This window comes from Panicum virgatum, chromosome 4N (genome assembly GCF_016808335.1).
Source record: "Panicum virgatum strain AP13 chromosome 4N, P.virgatum_v5, whole genome shotgun sequence".
In the NCBI taxonomy this organism is placed as follows: Eukaryota; Viridiplantae; Streptophyta; class Magnoliopsida; order Poales; family Poaceae; genus Panicum; species Panicum virgatum.
The window spans coordinates 146,438-173,122 of NC_053148.1; the positions used below are offsets into that span (position 1 = coordinate 146,438).

The following is a 26,685-nucleotide window of genomic DNA, read 5'->3' on the forward strand; positions in this document are numbered from 1 at the left end:
GAGCAACGTGCAGGGAGAGGGCCGGCGGGATGAACACGAGAGACAGATTGAGCACGTGAGAGAAGAACGGATCCAATCGATCCTTTTGGACAGAGTGAGGGTATAATGGAAAGTTCAGGTGCATAGGAGAGGAAAAACATTTGTGAAATTCACGAAATCATGAAAAAAGTGAAATCCCTCGTATAAAAGAATTCGCACGTTCGATGTCGATGTCATATTTTAAAGTTAAAAAAGGCGAGGACTGATGTCAAATATCGAAATTCCTCGACCTCCCCCAAAGCCTATCGATCGAGTACTCCCCCCCCCACCCCCAATCGTGACCGCCTTCAATTCACGCCCTTCCCCCTTGTTGTTCTTGCCCCCACCCACCTTCAACCCCCCTTCACCGTAAAGCTCCTCGAGGCGGCGAGGCGGCTTTCCTTGGGGGCTAGGGTTTGGGCACTCCGGTGAGTGCCAGTGTTGCTCCAGCGCCGCGTCAGCGGATTTCAGGACCGATTTCTTCTGCTTCTTCTTCTTCCATTGCCGCCTCGCCCGGTTGGTAAGTAACCCAAGGACCCAAGGCTTCCATTCTTCTGTCTAGGGCCCTCGCTCGATCCATCCCTTGTCCTCTGCTTTGAATTGGAGTCAATCCAATTCGCGCCTCGGAGGATTCCTTCCCTCCCTAAACAAATGCCTAAACGGCCTTATGTCCCCAGGTGCTGCTGATGTGCTTCTACTGATCCATGGCCAATACCCGATCAGGAGGAGGAGGAGGAGGACCTGCTGGCTCAGGTGCACCCAGAGACGGACACACCACTCCTCCTCCTCCTGCTTCTGCAACTGCTACCAGGAAGCTTCCCAACGCCAGAGAGACCAGGGGCACCACAGCTGCCGCTGCCGATGCGCACACACCAAGCCTCAGGAGGTCTACTCGGGAAACCAGAGGCAAGAACAAATATAAACAACTTCCCGCCACGACTTCCTCCCACAGATCCGCTACAAGGCTCACCAGGGACGCCACTGCCATTGCTACCCCCATATCCGCATCCTCGCCAAAAAGGTCCGCCAGAGCTAGGAATACCAGCGGCTCACCTTCTCCCCTGTCAAACCAGGATTCTAATGGAACATCAACATCCGCCCCAATCGCCAAAAGAAAAACTGAAGATGATGCTCAGACTGCCACCACGCAGTCTAAGAAGCAGAAAAGGCTCATGAACACAAAGAGATATATTGCACTCTTCGGTCCAGAAGAAAGCCCCAAATCACCAGGTACGGGATGTCCATGCCATTTCATTCGACTAATCGTCTCTAAAACCTGATCAGGCATCCTAGTTCCGTTATTTCAGCTCATTACTTGATTTCTTTGTTGCAAACATCGCATCTGTCAGAATGTTCAGGATTATGTAATAAAAGAAAAACAGTTGCATCGTTTAGCCTTCTTTGTGGTCTTGTACTCTTGTTGAGTGCAATGTATTGACGCATCCTTAGCGTGCTGCACCATATAAAACCAACTGATATCATGGTACACCACACATAGCAATAATGATTAACCAGCCTTCCATTGTCACTCCAAGAGAGCTTTATAGCTTCTTTGGAATCAAATTTAGGATTAGCATTTCAGGACAAAGGTTTCGATCACCTCTCTCTCTCTCTCTCTCTCTCTCTCTCTCTCTCTCTCTCTGGGGGTGCTGATGGTGGCATTCCTTTTCTATGCTTAGGTTTCATCCAAATGCTAACTTCACTTATCAATAAATTTCGCGATGTAGTGCTTGCTATTCCTCTCAGGGAGGACAAGGAAAATGCTTCCAAGATGCAAGCGCAAGACGATGCTGCTGTTTTGGTGGATGAAGAAAGTAATGCACAGGAGCAAGTCAACAGGGAACCTTCAAGTGGGGCTGATAACAAGGTTTTGGAAGGTCACTCTTCTGACTTGCATGAAATGCCTGAGGTGATATTGGAGGGAGATGAATTGAAGATTAGATCTCATCAGTCTGATCTTGTTTCAGAGGTTTGGCTGCCATTTCCTTCTCAATAATATGAGATTCAAACATGTTCAGCCCTATGTTTGTGCTGCTGATGGAACCAGTGCAGTAAGCAGTAGTTGGGTATCTATTGATAAAATTGATGCACCAAGCATTAGGAAAGTTTAGCGGTGTTGCCTTCTTTCATCCTTCACTGGTATTTTACTCCAAGTAGCATGAAAGAATTACATGCATGTTCCAGATATCCAGTTTCCGCACTTGCAAATGTTATACTGCTTCCAGTGCTACTAACTCTTAATGGATGCAGTATCTATCATGCTCTCTTTTACTGCTTGATTTCTTATTTCTGTTAGCTTTTTATGACATCCTGATACCTTCGAGTGTTGTATTTGTTCACGCATACAAATGTTATACTGCTTCCAGTGCCACTTACTCATTATGTCTTTTACCACTTGGCTTCTTATGTTCATTAGCCTTTTACAGCATCCTGGTACTTTGGAGTGTGGTATTTGATATTTTCATGGAAGTCTTGGTTATTTTCTCTTATTATCCATCAATGTGTATTGGAGACTTCAACATTGCATTTTGTTTTTTCTACAGTCATATATGCCTGTTGAGATGTGCTCACTAAATAAGGCAGCGGAATGCATTTCTATATTGGACATTGGAGAGCAAGCTTCTTGTGACTCAAAGTACTCCAACTGAACTTTGCAAATTATTTATACTATTTAGCTTTATATTCTATTTAATACTACTATGCATGCTGTTGGCAATATTTAACTTATTAAGTGTTCACCTTTTGTATTGCAGCCAGAACTCTCTACCAGAATTGCAAAATATGGATTGCTCTACTGCTCATCATGAAGAGGTAGTAATCAAATAAGGCTCCTGCAAGTTCTTGTGTAGCATACGTGTTTTCATTACTATTTTTATGTGGTGGGATATAATCTTATGCTTGCAGTTAATGTTCTTTTTATTGTGGTCTAGGCCAGCAAGGCAATCGAAGATGGTGATTCCACGGGGATTCAAGGGGCATGCATTTCAAGGCATAATGAAGCTATCCGATGTGATGAAACAGATTACAATGACATGTGTGTTGGTTGCAGAAGTAGGGAAACCTCAGTTATTCTCAAGTAAGTTACTCTGTAATTTATTCAAGTTGTCTTTTTTGCTTCTATGTTATTTTCTTAATACTGAAAGTATGGAAATATCGACCCAGAATTGAAAACGGAATATGATCATGCTAAATGAAATCCAGTAAAGCTTTCCTAAATTTCTTGCTACTTTCTACCACAATTGGCCTTATTTTTAGACGGATGGTAGGATTCGTCAGTGAACGTTTTTCCAAGGTGACTGAGCCTTTTTAGGTGACTAAAAGATGCAATTTCAGGTGATTGATAGCTAGTGGTTTAGTATCTCTCTACTCGCCTGTGTTAGATCGTAGAACTTGACACCTTATAGTCCTTGTAGTTAATGCATCTTTCAAACATATGCTTTGTGGAGCAATTAATCTCTAATACCATACTGCAAATGTGAAAATTTTGTTCTCGAATTCATACTTGATGTGCTGGGATATTGATAAAAACTAAACTCCATTTTTCTTGTTTGGTAACAGGTCTTGTGATGGAAAAGGATGTAAACGACATTACCATCTTTCTTGTATGGATCCCCCCTTGGATGTGTCCCTAGGAATATGGCTCTGCACAATGTGTACAAAAAAGAGGATCCAGTTCGGTATATATTCAATCAGTGAGGGAATTGAGTCTCTGTTGGATGTTAAGGAGGGTAATTATCAAATTAAATGTATGACAGTTTGTTTTCGATTGCTGTCATTCATTTATCAATTGTATTTCTTGTCCATTGTAGGAGCCGACAACAGCAAACAATATTTTGTGAAGTACAAGAATCTAGCTCATGTACATAATCGATGGGTTTCAGAAAGTGATATAGTCGATAGCACCTTGCAAGGTTGTGATCTTATCTCCAAATTTAGTAAGAGGATTCATAAAGAAAAGGTAATCACTTGCGCAATGAATCCCCTTGTTCATCTTTTTTTTTTCTTCAGAGACTGATAGACTCTTCAAAAGTATGTCTGCTGATTCATTTCTTTCTTTGATTCTTAGACAATAAGGTGGAAGCAGGAATGGGCTGAACCACACCGTCTGTTGAAGAGGAGATCACTTATGCCACCAAAAGAAGCTGAGGGTTTTTTTAATTCACTAGGTGACAAAATTGCATATTGTAATGTCGAATGGCTAGTGAAATGGAAAGGTCTGGGCTATGAACATGCTACATGGGAACTTGAGACTTCATCTTTTTTATGTACCCCTGAGGCTGAGGAGCTCAAAAGGAGTTATGAGAACCGTGTTGAAGCTGCAAGAAGAGTGTCTGATCCAGCAAAAGTAGACAAGGTATGCCACAGAAAACATTTATTCATATTAACTGGCACACTGCAACTTCACTTGGCAAGGAAACTTATTGTAATCTATGATTTTGAGCTATTGGGCTATATGCGCATCGCTTTGCTAGTCTACCACAAGTAATGAACTCTATTAGTTCCAAGCAAGTCTGTTTTTCTGCAGTTGTCTGGACATTGCTTTGGTAGGCCACCTCACACAAATAATGAGCTCTCATACTTCCAAGCAAGTTTGTTTCTTCTGCAGTTGTCTGGACATTAAACCATTTGAAATATGGGTTCAGACTTGTTAAATGCCTGTCGCAGTCTTATATTCCAAACAGTCCCTAGATCGTTTAAAGATTTCACAGTTTTGAGTAACTACAAACTATCCCTGGTTTATACAGGTTAAGGGAGGCATGTTTCAGAAACTCCAGAGACTGCCAGATGGTTGCCCCCCTGGTTTAGATGATGATCTTTTGAGTTCGCTCAATCAGCTTCTTGAGTTTTGGCACAATTCTCGTGGTGCTGTTTTCATCGATGATCAGGTAGAACTATCTAAATATTTTAGCCACTATGCATGAAAAAAATATTTGGAAGGTGTTTTATTGGTACCTTCCACTTGAGTTCTTGGATTCTCTCTGAATTTATTTGTGCTTGGTTACAAGCGTGACTAATTCTGTTGGCGCCCTTGTATGATGGCTGTTTTTAATTCAGTATGGTGGATGCCTCCACTGATTTCATGGTTTAACTAATTATACTTGTCTATTTTACAGGAGCGAGTAATTAAGACCATTCTTTTTGTGATGTCCATACTGCCTCACATCTGCCGACCACTCCTCATTGTCTCCACTTCTGCTTCTCTCTCCTTGTGGGAGACTAAGTTCAGTCGCTTGGCAGCATCCATCAATGTTGTTGTATACAATGGGGAGAAAGATGTACGCAAATCAATTCGAGATCTGGAGTTTTATGAGGATGGTTCTGTGATATTGCAGGTTCTCTTGTCCCATCCTGATGCCATCTTAGAGGTAATATTATTCTCCTAGTCTAAGCTCGTCTAGCTTACCAATTAAAAGAATACCAGTTCTATCTTTTGATGCATTTAACATCAATGTTATGCAACCATGAAGCTTCCTTGCAAGTAATTATACCATGTAGTTTTATTTTTCTGCTCCATTATTATACAGGACATTGAAGCCATTGGGCAAATTAGTTGGGAGGCAGTTATGGTTGATGATTGTCAAAACTCAAGAGTTTCAAAATGCCTTGAACAACTTAAGGAACTTCCGACCAATTTTAGGATGGTTTTATTGAGTTCCTCACTGAAGGTGCTGCCAACAACCTTATATTGAACTTCTTTTGTACCACAAGTGGGTCATATTGTCTTGTTTTGTCTTGCAGGAAAATATTCCTGAGTACATCAATCTGCTATCTTTCCTAAACCCTGAAGAAAATGGTACATTTAGTGTTTCAAATGGTGTTTCTTTTGATACAGCTGGCACCCTAGCAGTGCTGAAAGCAAAACTTGCACGTTATGTTGCATTGGAGCGGAAGGCAGATTCTTCAAAGCTTTTGGAGTATTGGGTTCCTGCTCACCTTTCACCGGTGCAATTAGAGATGTACTGTTACACGTTACTATCAAACTCCCCAGCACTTCGATCACATTCAAAAACTGATAGTGTTGGTGCGCTTCGCAACATTCTTGTATCCCTCCGGAAGGTTTGCTGTTAAAACTTGTTACAACATTCTTGATAGTGCTGCACGCATGGTACAACTTGTTTTAAATTAGCTATTTTGCTGGACTTGGTGGAATCTGCATGTAAAATTATTTATTACATATAGCTGCAGACAAACCTACTGATCTTGAGCTAATCTTATGCAACAGTGTTGTGACCACCCTTATCTCGTTGATCAAATGTTGCAAAACTCTCTTACGAAGGGTCACCCTGTAACTGATATCCTTGATATTGGAGTGCGTTCATGTGGCAAGTTGCTGCTGCTTGACAAAATGCTCCAGATGATTAGGACTGAAGGTCTAAGGGTTCTTATTCTTACCCAGGTGAGACATCCATGGTATTATGCTTCCATTATTTTTTTTACTTGCATTATTTACTTTTGGTACAGTTTATACATGTTGATTCGAGTAAAGAGCAATTCACTTCTACTTAAGCCTGAAATTTTAGCAGCCTTTAGCAATTCTAAACTTTTTACCTATCTTATGCCCATACGGTTTCTTTCATTTTCCAGGTTAGTTAATCTTCTGAGAAGGTTCATAGCTTACTCACATTTTAGCACTTAAGTTTATTGTCTCGAGTAGGTGGGTGATACCAATTATTTATCTGACTTGTGTCAGTTACAAAATTAAGAATCACAAAAAGGCATTGGTGATGTAACGCAGCATGGAGGTTATTGACAATGTTATGTTGAGTTCTTTGCAGTCCAAGAGAACTGAATAATCTCTAACACACTACACACATCTGGTCGTCTTATAGTATATATGTCTATAATGATTAATATGGTCATTCGTTTTGATATGCTCTTTATTGGTATTGTGACGATCGATTAAGTATGCTTATGATGCCTTTGTAATCTCCAGCTATTGTATTAACAAAGCTTTTGATTTAATCTTATTCTACTTTATTTCACATGGCAGTCTGGTGGTGGGTCTGGCAACCCTATCGGTGACATTTTGGATGACTTTGTTCGTCAGAGATTTGGTTTTGAGTCATACGAACGTGTTGAACGTGGTTTGCTACTTCAAAAGAAACAGACAGCAATGAATATGTTCAATGACAAAAGTAAGGGGCGATTTATTTTTTTGATTGATAGTCGTGCATGTGGTCCAAGCATTAAGCTATCATCAGTTGATGCCATAATTATATATGGTAGCGATTGGAATCCCGTGAATGACTTGAGAGCTCTTCAGAGGGTCAGCATGGAGTCACAGTCTGAACGTGTGCCTATTTTTCGTTTATATTCATCTTGTACAGTGGAGGAAAAGGCTCTTATTCTTGCAAAGCATGGTCATATTCTGGATAGCAATATTCTGAATATAACCCCTAGCCTTAGCCATTGTCTGCTCAGTTGGGGTGCATCATGTCTCTTTAATAGACTTGAGGAGTTTCAGAACCCTAGCCACTCATGCAAAGGCTCTGATGCTGATGAGCTTTTAGTGAATAATGTAGCTTCGGAGTTTTCAACAAAATTACCCAACAAGGTTGAACTCAGCAATGAAATGGACAATGCAGCCATATCACAAGCTTATCTGCGTGGATCTTTCTATTTCAGAGACACTGTCGTAGTAGGTGAGAGGGAGGGAATTGCATCAGTTGATGGTGATCTGCCAAAGTTCTGGGTCTACTGGTCAAGTTTACTTAATGGAAGGTCTCCTCGCTGGCAACATATATCTGAGCCAGCACAAAGAAGCCGTAGAAAGATACAAAACGTAGAAGAACAATTGAAAAACACAGAGCAGTTGGAAGTAACTACTGAAGAAACTGATGAAGCTAGAATAAAACGTAGAAGAATTGGTGAAGTCATGGATTCATCTCCAAAAGTCCCACCTGGCAAAAACGACACTATATTGTCTGAAAACAATACCCCATCAAGTTCTCATCAAATATCAGTTGAAGATACGTGGCAGGAACTAGGTATTACAACTGTAACCGAATTACTGTCTTTATATGTGGATACTGCATTTTGCTAATACAGTTTCATTATGTAGAGAGAAACAATCTTCATGGCACACAAAAAGGCCTACACGTGCAACTCAAGCCAGAACTGTCAAAGTTATACAAGTTGCTGCAACTGCCGGTATTGCTAAAAATGTTAACTTCATTACTCCCTCTATGACTTTATGCTTTCTCTTTTTAATTGTTATATCCTATGTAAAATCATTTAGATTCACAGAAAACTTGTAAGAGAGAATTTAGCTATTTTAGGCTGTTGGAGTTTGGTTGTTAACATTTATCAGTTCTGAACCATGCATACTACTTTGGCAAGAGTCAATTTTCGAGTTGGCTCTTGATAAATCTTACTCTTTTTGATGGAACAAGTTGACTCATTGTTCATCATATTCTTAATGTATCATATGGAATCCATTCATGTTTGACAGTTGCTACTAATTAGTTTATCTTAACTCTTAAGTGTTGGTGTATATGTGAGCCCATGTATAGAGGCCCATGTATAGGATCTATATATCCCACTCTTCTAGGGTTTGGAGGAATACAATCTATTATTCTCTCCTACATGGTATCAATAGCCTAGCTCCCTCTCTCCAGCCGCCGGGTCCCTGTGCGCCGCCGCCGCCGCCACCATGGCCGGCCGGCCGCCGCCGCCGCCGGTGTTCTCCTCTTTCTCCTTCCCTCCCCTCTCCTCCTTCCCTCCACTCTCCCCTGCTTCTGGATCGGGCGGAGCCGCCCATGTCATTGCGGGCGCTAGATCGGGCGGGACTGCCCCTGCCGCGCCGTGTAGGGCGCTGCCGCCCCCTCTGCTCCAGGGCGCGCTGCCGCCTTCCTTGCTCCAAGGCGGGGCCGTCGCCGCCGTTGCTGCTGCCGGCGCGGATGCAGCCGCCGTCGCCGCCCTGCAGCTGCCGCCGCCCAGGCCCAGGGCGCGGCCGCCGCCACCCAGACCGCCGCCGTCACCCAGGCCGGCCCTGGCGCGGGCGCGCCTGCCACCGCCGCTGCTGCCGTGCGGCCGCTGCTCGACCCCATGGCCGACCCGGACGCGATCTGCAGCGGATTTCCTCTGCTTCGGGCACCGCCGCCGGTGGCCCCGCCCTGGCGCCTTGGCCACCGAGGCCGTCCGCCGCCGCGCCCCCTAGAGCGCCGCCCGTGGCCGCGGCCCTTCCCAAGCCGCCCGCCACCGCGCCCCTGGCCCCTGCCGCGCCCCTGGCGCCCTGGCCGCCGAGGCCGCCCGCCGCCGCACACCCTGGAGCGGCGCTCGTGCACGCGCCGCGCGAACCCTCTAGGGCTGGTGTGCCGCCGCCGCCCTGGCGCCTCTCGCGGCCCCCGGCGCCGCCCTTGCTACCGCACATGAGCGCGTGCAGGAGATGCTGCGGGACCTCGAGGCCAAGCTCGTAGAGGCTGCGCGAGCGCACGCCGCACGGGCCGCCGTCTCCCTCGCCGCCGCGCACGCCGTGCAGGCCGTCGCGCAGGCCGCGCGGGCCACCGCCTCCCTCGCCGCCGCGCACGCCGCGCAGGTCGTTGCGCCCAGGGACCCCGCGCAAGCCGCTGCCTCCCTCGTCGCCGCGCGCGCCGCGCTGGCTGCCGCCTCCGGCGCGTGGCTGCCCCCAGGGCGCCGCCGCCGCCCTCGCCGCCAGATCCGCCTTTCGTGCTGTGCCGCCCCTGCCTGTGCCCGCGACGGCCGCGCTGGCCATGGCGTGGCCTGCGTTCTGTATGCCGCCCGCGATCGCTCCGTTCTGGACCCCGCCCGCTCAGCCCAGCCCGCAGCTGTCCTGGCCTGGGTGTTGGGACCAGGCTGCACTGGCGCAGTCCTTCAGCGTCATGGGGCTGACGCCGCCGGTCAGTACCGAGTGGATCGCCGACTCGGGTGCCTCCTTCCACACCACCCCAGATGCCGGTATCCTCTCTTCTGTCCGGCCCCCAAACCCCTTTTGTCCTTCTTCCATCATGGTTGGTGATGGGTCTTGCCTTCCTGTCACCGCCGTCGGTTCTGCTCCTATTTCTTTTCGTCTTCCTAATGTCCTTGTTGCTCCTCAGATGGTTCATAACCTTCTTTCCATTCGTCAGTTTACAGCTGACAATTTTTGTTCCATCGAATTTGACTCTTCTGCTACGATACGCGGATACTTCGTAAAACTCACGTACCGGTATCGGATATCGTATCGGATACGGATACCCCTCGGATACGTCCGGATACGTATCGGGGGATTTAGGCATTTCCAATTAATAAAAATAAATCGGATACTTATGGGATACCGTGGGATACCTGTGGGATACTTCAAACCCTAACACCACTCAATCGCTTCGTATAAAGTCTGCGTTCAGCTGTGCGCACCTCTCACCCCCCTCGCGCAGCCACAAGCCTGCAGCGGCCTCCTGCACGGCAGGTTCGTCGATTCGCGGAGCAGCGCCGCTCGTCGGCGTTGGCGCTCCCGTGCCGTCACCGCCGCCCGGCCACCCGGACGTGCCTCCTCCGTCCTCCCACTCATTCCCTCTGCTGCTCATCACTCTTTGCCATCACCGCCGTCTAGCCGCCCGGCCGCCCGTCCACCCATCCGTGCCTCCTTCCCCTTCCGTGGTGACTGGTGAGTCCAACTCCGTGCCTCCTCCTTGTCCTTCCCTTCTCAAATCTATCTCCCCATGTGCTGATTCATCTGCTCTGTGGCTATTTCCCCTCATGTTAGATCTAATGGCGACTAGTAGTAGTACAAATGCTTCTGCATCTACTGATGGTGGTGAAAGTGAAGGATTTCTTGTTGCCAACAATCCTGCTCTTGCAAAACAAGTCTTGGCTTCTGCTCGTGTGATTCCTCCAGACGATGATGACAAGAAGCCCCTGTGGAGGTATGTTCGGATCATTGAGAGGTGTGGAAAGGGTCAGGGTGGCAACGCAAAGATGCAGTGTAGACTTTGTGATAAGGGTTTCCAAGGAAGTTACTCTAGAGTTAAAGCACATCTATTAAAGATTTCTGGTTTTGGGGTTTCATTTTGTCGAGTGGTGATTGTTCATGTTCTTGAACAACTGCAAGCTGAAATTTCTGCTGCCAATGTTGCTGCTGGGAGGGCCATGCCTAGAGATATTCCACTTCCAACTGAGCGTAATGAGAAGATGAGGAAGAGGGAAGGGTGTTTCGGCTATTGAGTCTAGCTTCAATCTAGAAGTCCGTAGCCAACTTGATGAACTGATAGCTAGGATGTTCTACACAGCAGGCCTGCCTTTTAATCTTGCACGTAACCCATATTTCAGAAAGGCTTTCATATTTGCTGCCAATCATCCAATTGGAGGATATGTCCCTCCAAGCTACAACAAGCTGAGGACAACCCTTCTTGTGCAAGAAAAGACAAATGTTGAGAGATTGATGCAGCCCATCAAGGCAACATGGAATTCTAAAGGTCTGAGTATTGTATCAGATGGATGGTCTGATGCTCAAAGGCGCCCACTCCTGAATTTCTTGGCTGTGACAGAAGATGGTCCAATGTTTCTTAAAGCAATCAACACTGAAGGAATATCCAAGACCAAGGAATACATTTCAGAGAAGATGCTAGCTGTAATTGATGAGGTTAGGGCACAAAATGTTGTGCAAGTGATCACTGATAATGCTGCCAATTGCAGAGCTGCTGGTATAATTGTTGAGCAGAAGCACCCTCAGATTTTCTGGACCCCATGTGTTGTGCATACTCTGAACCTTGCCTTGAAGAACATATGTGCTCCTAGGGACATTGATGATGAGCTTTATGATGAATTCCAGTGGATCAGTGAGATCATTGGAGATGCTAGTTGTATAAAGAATTTCATCATGAATCACTCCATGAGGCTATCTATGTTCAATGAGCATAGCAAGCTGAAGTTCCTTGCCATTGCTGAGACAAGATTTGCCTCTGCTGTTGTGATGTTGAAGAGGTTTGTTGCTATAAAAGATGCTCTTTCAGTGATGGTAGTGAGTGAAAAGTGGACTGCCTACAGGGAGGATAATCCTGGTCCGGCCCAATTTGTGAAGGACAAGATTGTAAATGATGTGTGGTGGGATAAGGTGCGCTATTTCCTCAGTTTCATTGATCCTATCTATTCTATGGTGCGGGCAGCTGATACTGACAAGCCATGCCTCCACTTGATATATGAAATGTGGGACACAATGATAGAGAAGGTGAAGAATGTGATCTATCGTTATGAAGGGAAAGAGGCACATGAAGAATCCACCTTTTACTCTGCTGTGCAAGACATCTTGGTGAGCCGTTGGACAAAAAGCAACACCCCCTTGCACTGCTTGGCACACTCATTAAATCCCAAGTACTACACTGAAGCATGGATCAATGAGATTCCAAACCGACAAGCCCCCCACAATGATGAGGAGATTTCAGAAATGAGAAATGCTTGTTTCAGGAGGTATTTTTCTGGTGAGGAATTAAAAAGGGTCAAGCAACAGTATGCTAATTTCTCTTTGTTTGGACCTGGATTCAATTCATTTGATTCACTTGAGGATAGAACTTATATGGATCCAAAGCAATGGTGGGGAATTCATGGTCATTCTACTCCAGAACTGAAGAAGTTGGCACTTAGACTACTTGGGCACCCAACATCATCTTCTTGTGATGAGAGAAATTGGAGTACCTATGGGCTGATCCATAGTTCTTTGAGAAACAGGTTCTTGTTCTACTCTACCTCTTAATCTCTTATTTCTTATTGCTGTTTTCTTAAATCTTAATTGTTTGCCACCTGTAGTTCGGTTCAACGATTCCTGATTGCAAATTTGCCTTTGTAGGCTGAATCCTGCACGTGCTGAGGATCTAGTTTTCACACACCAGAACTTGCGTCTTCTTTCAAGGAAAACTGAGGAATACAATCGTGGTCCATCTGTAATGTGGGACATTGGAGCTGATACTTTTGAATCTGATTTTGAGGGCGGTGCTGATTTCCTTGAGCATGCTGATCTGTCACTTGATGAGCCAGAACTTGAGAGAGTTCTTGAAGATCTTGGGGCAATGGGTCTGACTGAAGATGCTTGATCAACTCCCTCATCAGGAATCTGATCAAAGGAAAAACTCTCTCATCAGGGATGATGGATTGATGGATGATTGCCATCGCCAGCTGCCGTTCATGCATCATCAGTTCATCACTTTATCTGTTATCGTTTTATCATTTCATCATATCATGTCCTTAATCTAGTTGCTATATTATGTGTCTGTCGAACCTAAGTTAGCTTAATGGCCTGAACGTTATGCCTTGAACCGTTGAATGTTATGTCCTGAACAATGTTATTATTATGTTATGTAATATTTATGGTCTGTGTGCTAATTTCTAATTTTGGTGGATTTTTTTTATTTTTTATATATATTGACGTATCCCCGTATCCGTATTTTGGGAGAAATGGCGTATCCGCGTATCGCCGTATTGCGTACCGGTATCCGTATCCGCGTATCCGGGTAACATAGCTCTTCTGGCCTCACTGTAAAGGATTCGGCCTCCCGGCGCCCGCTCCTCCGGTGTGATAGCACGGGGCTCTTTTACACCCTTCGCCTTCCGTCTTCCGCTGCACCACTTTCGCCTTCTTCTTCGTCTGCCGTTTTTGCCGCGATGCCGTCTTCCACCACCTGGCACTGCCGTCTTGGTCACCCTGGCCGCGACGTTCTGGCTCAGCTCAGTCGTAGTACTGATGTTCCTTGTACTAGGGCTTCTGTTGAACACCTCTGCCATGCGTGCTAGCTTGGTCGTCATGTTCGACTTCCCTTTTCTTCTTCTTCGCATGCGACGCATGCCTTTGATCTTGTTCACTGCGACCTGTGGACATCGCCTGTACTCAGCATGTCTAGCTACAAATACTATCTGGTCGTGGTCGATGGTTTCTCACACTACTCTTGGACTTTTCCTTTGCGCGCCAAGTCTAAGACTTTCCCTACCCTCCACTTCTTTGCCTGGGTGTCCACTCAGTTCGGCCTCACCGTTAAGGCCGTCCAGTGTGATAACGGGCATGAGTTCGATAACTTCACCTCCCGTTCCTTCTTCCTCTCTCGGGGTGTTCAGCTGCGTATGTTTTGTCCGTATACCTCTCCTCAGAACGGCAAGGCTGAGCGGATGATTTGCACGACGAACGACGTCGTGCGCACCCTTCTGATCCAGGCCTCTGCCCCCGCGCTTCTGGGCTGAGAGCCTCCACACTGCCACCTACTTGCTCAACCGTCTTCCGTCCACTGCTTCTCCTGCTCCCACTCCACACCACGCTATTTTCGGTACCCCTCCTCGCTACGACCATCTTCGGGTCTTCGGGTGTGCGTGTTACCCTAACACCTCCGCCACCGCTTCTCACAAGCTGGCGCCCCGCTCGACTCGTTGTGTGTTCCTTGGTTACTCCCCTGACCACAAGGGGTACCGATGCTTTGACCTCACCTCTCGCTGCGTACTGATCTCCTGACACGTCGTCTTTGACGAGTCGGATTTTCCCTACTCCACCTCCACACCTTCTCCTGACCCCGAGCTGGATTCATTGTTTTCGACTGACCCGGTGGTTCAACCACCGTTACCTGTCTGTCATTTCCCTGTAGGCTTTCCTGGTACACCGGCACCGTTTCCGGTGATCCCTGCTGCGCCGAGTGCGGCCCCGGTGCCCGCGGTCGCGCCACCCGAGGTCCCCGGACCTCCTGTCGTGCCGCGCGCGGACCGGTGTCTCCTGCTGCGTCACGTGTGGCCCCGGTGCCCTCCCCTACACCTGCGCGGTACGCTCAGGCGGTGCAGGTGTACCGGCGTCGTTCGGCACCGACTTCGGCGCTGGAGGCTCCTGCGATGCCTACACCGGAGCCATCGCCGCCACCGCCTTCCCCGGCTCCCTCTCGAGCTGAGCCGGCGGTGTACCACCCGCCAGTCATCTATCGGGATCCTCGGCATATTCATCCCATGGTGACTGTGCACCAGCTGGACGTGAAGAATGCGTTTCTTCATGGCACTTTGTCAGAGACTGTCTACTGCTCTCAGCCAGCGGGATTTGTGGACTCGAGTAGTCCGGATATGGTCTGCCGGCTCAACAAGTCTCTCTATGGTCTGAAGCAGGCTCCTCGGGCTTGGTACTCGGTTCGCCACGTTCTTGCTGACATTGGGGTTCACCGAGGCCAAGTCTGACACGTCTCTCTTCATCTACCGTCGTGGGGATGAGACTGCTTATCTGCTACTTTATGTCGATGACATTGTGCTCACAGCCTCCAGTCACCAGTTGCTTTAGAGTGTCATCTCTTCTTTGTAGCAGGAGTTTGCTATGAAGAATCTGGATCAGCTCCACCACTTCTTGGGCATCACTGTTGAGCCTCGCCCGTCTGGTCTTCTCCTTCGCCAGCGGTAGTACGCACTTGATATTCTGGAGCGGGCTGGGATGATTGATTGCAAGCCCTGCTCCACTCCTGTCGACACTCAGGCGAAGCTGTCTGCTGATCTGGGTGATCCGGTGGCTGATCCTACTGCCTACCGGAGTCTGGCCGGCACTTTGCAGTACCTCACCTTCACCATGCCGGACCTCACCTACGCTGTTCAGCAGGTCTATCTCCATATGCATGATCCCAGGGAGTCACACCTTGCTGCGTTGAAGCGTCTCCTCCGCTACGTCCGTGGCACTGTGGATCTCGGCCTGGTGCTTCACCGCTCGTCCTCTGTTGAGCTGGTGGTCTACACCGACGCTGACTGGGTTGGCTGTCCGGACACTCGCCGCTCCACTTCCGGCTACGCCATGTTCCTGGGCGGCAACCTGGTCTCCTGGTCGTCCAAGCGGCAGCCGGTTGTTTCCCGCTCCATTGCCGAGGCGGAGTACCGTGCTGTCGCTAACGGCGTGGCGGAGGCATCCAGGCTACGACAGCTCGCCAAGAGCACGCTCGTCTACTGCGACGTCAGCGCCGTGTATCTCTATACCAACCCCGTCCACCACCAGCGGACGAAGCACGTGGAGATCGACCTACACTTCGTGCGCGACAGAGTCGCCATCGGCGATGTTCGGGTACTATATGTCCCGACCACCTCCCAGTTTGCCGACATCTTTACCAAGGGACTACCCTCCTCGACCTTTTCGGAGTTTCGCTTCAGCCTCAACGTAGCAGGTGGCTAGTTGTGGCTGCGGGGGGGGGGGGGGGGGGGGTATTTGCCCTTTGTACTCTTTTCTTGTCCAGTCTTGAACACCGCTGCGCCGGTAGTTCAGACTGCGGGGGGTGTTGTGTATATGTGAGCCCATGTATAGGGGCCCATGTATAGGATCTATATATGCCACCCTTCTAGGGTTTGGAAGAATACAATCTATTATTCTCTCCTACATTAACCATATGTGGTTATATTCTTAATTTATCGTCTTTGATGCATTCAGTTGTTGTGTTGGTACTTGGGTCACCGAACCTAAAATGAGTTTAACTGAAGTTATTGCAAATGGTATTTGTGTTCTATTGCATAACACATGAAAGTATACAAGGCATTATTTTTAGCAAAAATGCAACCAGATGAAATTTTTTTTCCAAAAAATTATGTTAAATCGTGAAAATCTTAAAATAACTTCATTTTGTGTACTCATTTTTCAGTCCAAGTTGATTGCTTTCATGGATGGGTCATAACTAATTTTGCAGGAGAATGTGAAATCCTTATGTGAGGAATCCCTGGAGTATATTTTGAAGAATCACCAAATCAGCCCGGAGGATAAGGGCATTCTGCATGCATTCAATATAGCTCTGGTTAGAGAAGAAAAAACTTTATTTGTTTGACTTTATACACGGTTGCTGCTAAATGCTGTTATTTGTTTAATGCTATGCTACAGTGTTGGCGTGCTGCTTCTCTCTTAAAGCATAAGATCAATCGTACAGAATCGCTCACCCTTGCTGTAAAAAACTTAAACTATGAGTGCACTGAAGAACTAGCTGAGTATGTGTACGGGAAGCTAAGGATACTAAAGAAGAAGTTTGCACGTAGAGCAGGCGAAATGAGCAAACAAAATCATACGGCTTCAGTAAGCAACATATCAACTTGTGAACTGGAGAATTCAGTTAAACTGAGAAATGATGAGTTAATCCCTAGTCAGGTAACTTCAGTTCATGGTAACTCTGAGGCTGGATCGCATCGAGAGGCTGCAGGTGATTTTTGGACTGAGGACATAGCTTCAGGAGAGAAAGCGCTGCTATCTGACCCAGGACCCCATAGAGAGGAATGTATATCGAGGGATGAACTTCTTGGTAGAATAATGGAAAAAAGAATTAAATTAGTTGATAAAGTGTTCTCCTTAAGAGGAAAGAGTATCCAGGATAAGCATTCAAATCAGGTCTCGTTTTTGGATAGGCACAGGCAAAAGGAAGTTGTAAAACTCAGAGAAGCATGCAGTTTAGTTGTGGAACATCTTCGTAGAAGTCAAAATCACATTGCTCAAGAGGACAGGGATGGGAACATAAAGCTAGTAATTGGATGGTTTACTATGCTTCTATGTGCATTTTTGAATCACATGAAATGCCAACACAACAGGCTTGATATGCAGCAATCAGCAACCTGGACAAAGGAGTCTCAGTTGAAGGAGGAAATCCTTCAGGCAGCAAAGTCTGGCCAATTGGACCATACTTTTGATCAAGACATTCCCTTACCAGATTCAGAATTTGCTATGGACGAATTTAGTCACTTTAGGGAAGTTATTGGTAGCTGCCATGTCCATGCACCTGCTCCGACAACACCGTCTTTGGATGACAATTCAACAATGGAAATTACATTGGTTCGAAGTGTAAATGCATCTGAAGTTGTTGAAGAAGAAACACAGAATACACCTGAAGTTCTTATTCAAGGTCCAGCATTTGCCAGTCTGTCAGTGAATGGGATCTGCAATGTTTCTGATGGCATTAACTCACAAGGAGATGCTTCTCTGGCTGTTCACTCATTGGTTAGTAATCCTTTAGCTGGAAATACAGTTAACACATGTAATGCATGTTTTTTCACATGCAAAATGCTGATAGTTCTTAGTAGTTTCACAGCGACAATGATAATTTTTTTAGCATACAAATTCATCACTTTCAGCCTGTGAATTATAACCTATTTCCTGAACAATATCACACGTATATAATATCATGATAAAGAAATGTGAGATCTATAGTTTTCATCAGCTACGCTGTTTTATCCTTTGGTAGTTTCTCAGTTAAGTTTATCTCTGTTGTGATATAGTAAAAGGTGTAAGAAATATTTGTACAGCTTCTAGTAAGTAGTATCCTAATCTATGGATTGTGGTTTTTCCCTTACTCTTTCCATGTTAACTATGCAAATCTTAAATATATTTACCACGTAGTCCTGTTAGTCTGTTTCCCCAAGGCATGAACAGCTACAACTTTATGTATTATGTTACGTTTCACATAGGACAGTCCTGAGTATTCTAACTCATTTACTTGAACGTACTTTATTAGCGGATATCACTATCCTTCTTTTTATGTACAATTTGCTTAAATATACTATACAAGTGGATGTCCTGCTTTTTCTTTGCATGAGGGTTAGTGTTCCATTGTGAACTAATTGTATTTCACTACTTCCTCGTGCTTGTTTTCTTGTGATGTTTTGTGTTTACACATAACATTATTGTATAGGATCCTTATTTTAATATTTTCATTGTTATTGCATAAGCTTATGATACAGAATAACTCATTATGTACCTGCACCATTATATCAGGAACCTTCAGGTGGTGACCATAGAAGTACTGAACATGTTGAGGAGGGTGCTGTTTGCGTGCCAGTACGGGGTGGTACAAGTGAACGTTTAGGTAATTCTGAAGTGGAAGTTGACACTGAAAATAGGAACACTGATTTTGCCGATTCACCTCACTTGGACACACCAGCTTTCACTGCTCCTTCCAGACAGGCCACATTGCCAGTTTCTGAAGAAGTCGAGATACAGGACAATCTTGTGACTCAGTGTGCACAACAGAGTTCACAACTTTCGCAAGGAGAATCAGAACAAGCAGACTTGTCTGGTGTAGCGTCATCTCAACTGTTGCAATCTGAGAGGCAGCAATCAATCCCTGTGTCCAATAACCTGCTTGAAAGAGCACAACCTGATCGTAGTCAACGAAATCATCAGACAGAGGTGGCATCTGGTTCTGTGCAGTCCACAGAACTCTTTCCAGTGGCATCAATGATGTTTAATCACCCACCTATCGATGCTGAACCACTGAAAAATGAGTTGCACAGATTAAGATTATACATGGACACAGTCAATAAAACTCACGAACTGAAGGTTCTTATCTTCGTCCCATTTATCTACCCTTATTTTTTTATGGTAGTTCCCATGTCACCATGTCTTATCAGTTCCACTTTGGACAGAAAACACAACTTCGGATGGAATGCAGCCAAGAAATAGAGAAGATAAAGCAAAAATATGATTTGTTAATTAAAGAACATGACTCCACCCATCTTCAGCAAAAGAAGACACTTGATGATTTTTACGAGAAAGTTCTGCTCAACCAATCAATGGCTGAGAATTTTCGGGTCAAATTCATATCACAATCTGCAGCACAAGGTATGGAGCATACTCATTCATACTTGTGCCTTTGAAGTTAAGTTTCTCGACATGATTAGTATTTGGTATGAAACACCGATAAATTTCCATTTCATTAAATTTCACCTTTCGTACAATTTACATCCAAAGGTGCAGTAGATCTTTTTTTTTAAAAAAAAACTTGCAGCAGTAGATCTTCTAAACGAGATAAAATGCACAAGAACCAAGTTGTATGCAATGTTTTACACCTTGCTAATTATTCTGAATGTGGACATACTGAATAAGTGGAAAGGCGGGCTCCAAAACTTGTTAATATAGCTGTTTCTCAGAATTGTCATTAACATCCATTTATTTCTTTGAGCTGCAGCAAGAGCCCATGCTCCTACAGTTCGTCAGACACCTCAGGCTTCTCAGCAAGCACCGATGAGGCCTTCAGGGATGGGATCCTCAGCGTCATCATTTGCCTTGCCATCAGCCTGTCGACCACCAGTGCCTAGGCTTAGAGTCCAAGCACCACAGGTGGAACAACCATCATCGTCACTGTCGCACTTGTCTCGTTCGTCATTGCCGTCCTCACAAGTGGTCCAACCTCCCCCGTTGATACCAGACAATCTCTACAGAACATCGTCAGCGCCTCTTAGTCACATGCCTCCACCACGTGGGAGCTATGGAGTTCAGAGTGAATTGGCTCCTCGTGCACCTGCTCCTCACCTCCAGTTCAGATCACCAAAAGCAAATTCCATGCCACCTGGAAATCAGCAGCAGCTTCTGCCAACTAGGGTGGAGGCGACGTCCCCAAGGACACAACCAGTGCTGGGAGCAAATTCATCCCCATCAGATTCACACCTTGGCCCCGTGGCGACCTCAGGCATGTCAGGTTTACACTCAGTCCTCCCAGCAACATCATTGCCCTCAAGCTCGCATCCTAGTCATCACCAGGCACAACGTGTGCCACCAGCTCCAAACCCAGCTTTACAAGTAGCAGCACCGCCAGGCTCGAATACAGCAGCACCTTCCATCACAGCAGTTGGGCAGCCGTCATTATCACTGGATGCATGGCTTACAGCCAGTCTTGGGTTGAGCGGCGATGCGCCTAGGGCGACGGCTCCTGCTACAAATGGTTCTGGTGCAGATGTGGTATGCTTGTCTGATGATGAATCATAGTAGCAAAATGCACAGTTAGAGTTGACTGCTTGAAGCAAATAGGGGTAGTGATTCATTCTAGATTCACTGTAAATTGGTACCGTCACCAATGTCAACCAACTGTGCTGTAAACCGCCGACTGAGAATAGAAACACGTCTGTCTCCAAGATTAACCTAACCTAGGGTGTGGCATGCCCGTGCGTGGTGGGCTTCTTTTCTGGTCCACTGTTGTAGCCTAGCACTGTGTGAGTGAGCATGCTGTACATGTCACACGTATCCATCCATAATAACTTGATGAGGTGTTGGTTGTATTGTATTTGTATGCTGAGGTGTTGGTTGTATTTCACACGTATTACATGATGAGGGCCTTGCATTTCATGTTCTTTTTTTACCTGTACAATTGGGTGTAGCATATGCGAAAGAGATTCGGCACAAATTCATCGCTCGCGTAAATCAAATCAAATTCTTACACAGAATCCGGCAGAAGCTGGCGTTTTTTGGTTCAAGAGGAAGGAAATTAAACTAAGGTAGCCAATGCAAATTATGCACACGGCCGGCATCGTCGGGATCGGCTGCCGCGCGAGCGATCCAGTCCAGCACCAGCGATCCCACAACCAACAACTAACTTAACCGCCATTTCGTTGGTTCATCATCATCCTCGCCGCCGGCCATTTCATTCCTCCATTTGATCATATCGTCATCATCCTCGCCGCCGGCCGCCGGCCATGCCGCTGTCCGCCTGCCAGTCCTGCGCCACGCATGACGCCATCGTGTTTTGCCTGCTCTGCGGCGCCAGGCTTTGCCTGCCCTGCGACGCCGCCCTGCACGCCGCCGCGGGGCTCCACCCGCGCGCCCGGCTCTGCGACAAATGCAACGTCGCGCCGGCCGCGCTGCGCTGCGACGACGTCACGCTCTGCGCCGGGTGCGGCGGTCGCGGCCCTCCGCCTCCGGCCGGCGCCCTCGTCACCCAGTACACCGGCTGCCCCGCGCCTACAGATCTGGTGCGCATCCTCTCCACCGAAACGCCGCAGCAGCAGGATGCGATGGAGGTCTGGCTCGCCGATAAGTTACCGCACCTTTTGGACGATGGGGAGGATGATGCTCAACTGATGGAAGGATGGGATGTCGCTGAGGAAACTGCCAAGCTTGAGAAGATGCTGAATGACCTCTCCTCACCATGGCAAAGCAATGATGCATTCCATACCATGCCGCCGCCGGAAAGTGTCCGACCACCACAAACGCCGCAGCAGGATGCTGACAGCGCCATAGTGAAGAAACGGCAGGAGAGGGAGAGAGCCAAGCTCCGATACACCGAGAAGAAAAAGAAGAGAAGGTCAGTTGCATGTTCCCTAGTTTAATTTGCTGGCTGCACTTATCAATCATTATTTGATGCCAAATATATATACACGTTACTCGATGATCCATCATGCTTCTTATTTCTCGCAGATTCTGCAAGCAGATCATGTATGCTTCCCGCAAGGCCAGAGCCGACACAAGGCAGAGAGTCAAAGGCCGATTTGCAAAGGCTTCAACTTCTCATGATCCCCATAATTTTTTTGAGGAAACTGCCGTCCATGACGATCCATCTAATACAGACAAGGGAGAGACAAGAAGTTGATGCAGATGACGCACACGGCTGGCTTTCATAAACAGAGAGACAGGCCGGAAAAAGAAGATGAAAAAAAAAAGAACACATGAATCAAAGCTCCCTCCATCTCCATATATGGTGCGCTTGACTGCAACTTTCAACTTGTGATTTTCACTGCTTAATCGTATCTAGCTTTAGGTGTGCACTACACATTCTCCACGGCTCACAGCTGCATGCACCTTATCTAGCTAGGTTATTTATTTGTCTCTTAACCTGCTGACAATTTTCCTTTGTGTTGTCATCTTGCAGTGCTACGGTTTGCTCATTAAGGGAGAAAGAAAAAAAAATGTGAACAGGATGAGATGTGGCTTCAATCCCTACCGCCACTACTAGAAAACAGGCCGTGGGAACCGGTTGGAAATGGCCTTAGGCATCGGTTTTCCAACCGGTTCCTGCCAACCGAGACCAATGGCCTCGCCTTAGGACACAGGATATTTAATCCGGTGCCTTAGGCACTCATTGGTACCGGTTGGAAAGTCCAACCGGTACCAAAGAGGCTGTCACACTGACGCAAGGTGGCAGCCCCTTTGGTACCGGTTGGTAAGCCAATGGCCTTTTCCCTTTTTTTCCAAATCCAGTTTTATTTGTTATATTTATTACTGTTTATTTTTTTATAATTGCTAAACGTACTCAAACTCTACAGTACTATACGTTCATTGGTCGTTCGTGTTCGTTTTCAGAGAATATTTGAAACTAACTAAAAGTGAAATGCGAGTATATAATTAAGGTGATTAGATGAACTAATATATTTACAAATTTACAAACATCAAGACATAATATTTAAAAATATTTACAAATGTACAAGTCCTGTTTGTAGTCCAACTACTGGTCCCCTCAGGAGATCAATGGAAGTCCTCTATGGATGTGACCGTCGTGGTAGAACTCGCATCTAGGATCCAAGATCTCGTTCAAAATGAATCCGGCGAGCTGCTCGCACACAGTGTTGATCCGATCAGTAGAGTAACATTCATCCCCCATTTGAGACATCTATCATTTGGAGAAAAAAAAGGATTAAAATCATGTGCGTTAGTATAATTATGAAAATATACTAGTGAACGGTTTGGATGTACTCTCGTGTCTTCATCAGTAGCCTTCCCGCATGGAGTCATGATGTGCAAGTAGTCGCATACGTAGTACCCGCACCAATCAGTTCCTTGTTGTTGTCTCGCACACTTAAGGAGAAATAAATAAATTACTCAATTTAGAATAATTTGGAATTATATACTTAACTAGACAAATCTTTATGAATCAACATACCGGATAATCCATGTTAACGTTCAGTTCGGGTCTCCATTGACCACGTCCTTTGTTATTTTTCACATTTTTTTTCCAAACCCTGCGCTCAAAGTTAAGTTTGATATTCAGGAATTATTATTAACAGAAAAAAGATTTGATTATGCAAACTGAACTTACCTGTTCAAGGGGTCTAGGATATGTTGGATTGCGGACTTTGGATTTCTCATTGAGTCAAAGACTATAAGATTGCCGGTCTCTACGGAAAGTATGAGTAAAATCCAATGATAACTGCGGATATAGATAGGATATATACATATATGCATTAGACGACTTAGTATTTATTTAGTAATATATCAGAGGATTGAGTCGACCAAGACTTACCCAAAGTTGTATGGTATGAATATATAGGATTTGTAATTTTGCCTAGTCAACGAATCGTACATGTTTTGGCACGTTTCCTTGTAATTTTCGTTGAGCACTTTCTGGTTGACTAGCAAAGGAGACATGAAGCCGATCTGATGGTGCCATCCATGTTTTCGGCTTCTTTGGGTCTCCTGTCTAAATGATACAATAGAAATTTTATAATGCACACATATAATTATGTTCTTGTTAACAAAAAGTATTAATGTAGAGGTAAGTGATACTTACAAAACCTAAATGGTGATGATAGAGGCGTCGACGGCTTGTCGATGGTAAATGTGATATAAATTTTCGAAGTACACCCAGAAGTCGCCCTCCCCGCGGAAGAAATCATGGTCATGATACTTGACTCCAAACATTTTCCCTTCGTCGTTCGACATTCGCAGGTACCATCTATGCAAATTGAACATCTGCGTGCCTAGACTTTTCTCCTCTTCCTCAGTGACAAAAATTTTTCCATGCTGGAATGGAGTAAGAACGGGAGCGATAGGAATTTCCGCCTCCACTTGCCCCGTTGCCTCCTCTAGCGTTAATCCAGTTTCAGAAAGAAATATCGCGGTATGTAGGTCCGTCTGGAGTTGTACGTCCATCGGGTGTAGGAGTGGCAACCCTGGTACCCGGAGGGGCTCGAGTCCTTTTTGTTGTGTGCCAAGCTGAGGAATGGTCTTGCCACATTTTTTCTTCAGATTTCTCACCTTGTGTGCTTTTGTCAGAGTACGATCATAGTCCGAGGGTAAGCTTTTCGGTTTTGGTGGGTTGTCTAGATTTGCGAGAAGCTTTTTCCCTAGTTCTAGAGGTACCTTTTCCCTCGGCGGGGGGACTTTAGGCTTCAATTGTTCTTTTATATATCGAGTAGTCTCTTCTTCCCACTCCTCAGCGTTTTTCTCATAGGTTAATTTTCTTTCGACCATTTTCTGCTTCTTCTTTGAGGGTCCAGCCGCTGGGAGGGATGTTGTCTTTTTCTTTCCTTTTTCTGGGTCAGGAGGAGTTGGAGTACTCGTGGCCCTTTGGGCCGGCGGAGACGGTGGTGAAGGAGGTGGTTGTGGGGACGGCAGTGAGGGAGACCGCGGAGATGGGCGATCGGTCTGCACGGGAGCCGTTGTGCTTGCAGTAAGTTTGATGTCGGCCTTACGCCATAGAACGACCCCGTGCAGTGCGTCTCCCAATGTCTTCTCTCCATCCCCTCCAACGAAGTCGAGCTCAAGATCCTCATTGTTTCCAACTATCTGCTCGACTGTGACGGAGGTGCAGCCAGAGGGTATCGGCCTTCCATGAATTGTAGTAGAAGGATTCAGGGGCAGGGGCTGACCCGTATGCGACATGAATGGATATATTTCTTGCTCGCACATGAAGCTCGCACGGTGTTGGCATGGTGACATCGTCCACTGGATACCTCTGGTCATCTACCGTCGTTGGCTCAATCTGGGGTTGCTGTTCCGCTTGTACGTCGGGCGCGGCTATGGATGCACAGCTGCTGTGTCACTGAGAGACCTGACTTATCACAACATCCAGGTGCGACCCAGCAGTGCCCCTTTGGCTCAGAGCTAGCTGCACTGCCTTATTGACCCTAGCGTCCATCTGAGATTCCAAGGACGCAACCTTCCTTATCATCTCTTCTTGCATGGCACGAAGTTTATCTTCCTATTCGGCTTTGCTCTTTCGGTGAGTCTTGTAAGAGGAATCTCCGGCCCAAGCAACTTTCCATGGGACCACGCCGATGCCGCGGGCTCGTCCAGGGTGTTCCGGATTCTTTAATGCCCTTGTCAGCTCATCATTCTCCCTTTGAGGCTGGAATGTTCCTTGTTGGGTCTCATCTATTGCAGCGACTAGATCGCGGGACACTTCTTGCATATGCTCGGGCACGACCAAATTTTCATCCAACTGGTTTAGTGTCACGCCATTAGCAAATAACCACCACTTGGATCTATCCGGCCAATCCCAAGTCGTCAGCCTGATGCCTCTATCCATAAGGTCCTGCTCCATCTTCTGCCATTTTTTTATTGACTTCTTGTACTCGGCAGCCCCAAGGTGGTGGTTGGACTTCTTATTTGCTGCATTCACCTTGGCCTGTTAGGATTTTTCTTGGGCTTCCTCTGATAGTTTGTGTTGTTTGAACTCCTCCCAGTATGGTTTAACCTGAGGAAGATCGTCCCAGTTCGGCTCCTTATTCTTCTTGATGTAATTGATATACAAATTCTTCTTGAAAGTTGCAAAGGCAAGGGCCATCTTTTTCAAGGCACATTTCTTCACAAGTTCTTGGTCAACTCCTTCAGGAAGAGTGAACATATCCTTGTGTTCTGCCCATAGCATTTCCTTCTGATGTGCAGGCACGGCGTGTTGTTGTTCTTCAAGTTTGCTCGTTTTCCATAGTCTTGTGGTGATCGGAATTCTTGCCCGAACAATAACCCCACATTGGTTGGCAAATTTTGTGCTAGCAACCTCTGGAGCACTTGGACAGCCCTCTGCGTCCACTTCTGTGACGACCTGTCTTCCCTCCATTTTCTTGGTTGGCCGGCATCTCCCTTTTGACTGGCTCAACGAAGTCGATGCGGAGGTCGACTAAATTACAAAAAAGATATGTTAATCGCAAAACTAATCTACTGAAGTCACCATGCATATAGTTTTAAGATTCGTACTGGAACATGCTGCTGTTGATTGGGCGGCGGCGCAAAGTCATCATCTTCTTCATTGGCATCTCCAGACATATTCAAGAACGAATCAGCTGTCC

The 26,685-nt window shown here is 46.3% G+C and overlaps 2 protein-coding genes across 2 annotated transcripts; both read left to right on the forward strand.

Moving 5' to 3' along the window:
• Positions 1-256: 256 nt before the first annotated feature.
• LOC120669770 lies at positions 257-21,035 on the forward strand. Its single transcript, XM_039949616.1, has 21 exons — positions 257-538; positions 696-1,248; positions 1,746-1,987; positions 2,562-2,653; positions 2,772-2,829; positions 2,949-3,094; positions 3,577-3,746; positions 3,828-3,976; positions 4,085-4,372; positions 4,764-4,904; positions 5,133-5,384; positions 5,544-5,684; positions 5,758-6,075; positions 6,242-6,415; positions 7,010-8,006; positions 8,081-8,169; positions 16,623-16,727; positions 16,811-17,911; positions 18,686-19,249; positions 19,336-19,531; positions 19,878-21,035. Exons 2-21 carry the CDS (start codon positions 723-725, stop codon positions 20,672-20,674), a joined length of 6,546 nt encoding a protein of 2,181 aa, XP_039805550.1. The 5' UTR covers positions 257-538; positions 696-722; the 3' UTR covers positions 20,675-21,035.
• A 343-nt stretch (positions 21,036-21,378) lies between these two features.
• LOC120670318 (zinc finger protein CONSTANS-LIKE 12-like) lies at positions 21,379-22,271 on the forward strand. Its single transcript, XM_039950405.1, has 2 exons — positions 21,379-21,986; positions 22,100-22,271. Exons 1-2 carry the CDS (start codon positions 21,379-21,381, stop codon positions 22,269-22,271), a joined length of 780 nt encoding a protein of 259 aa, XP_039806339.1.
• The last annotated feature ends 4,414 nt before the right edge of the window (positions 22,272-26,685 follow it).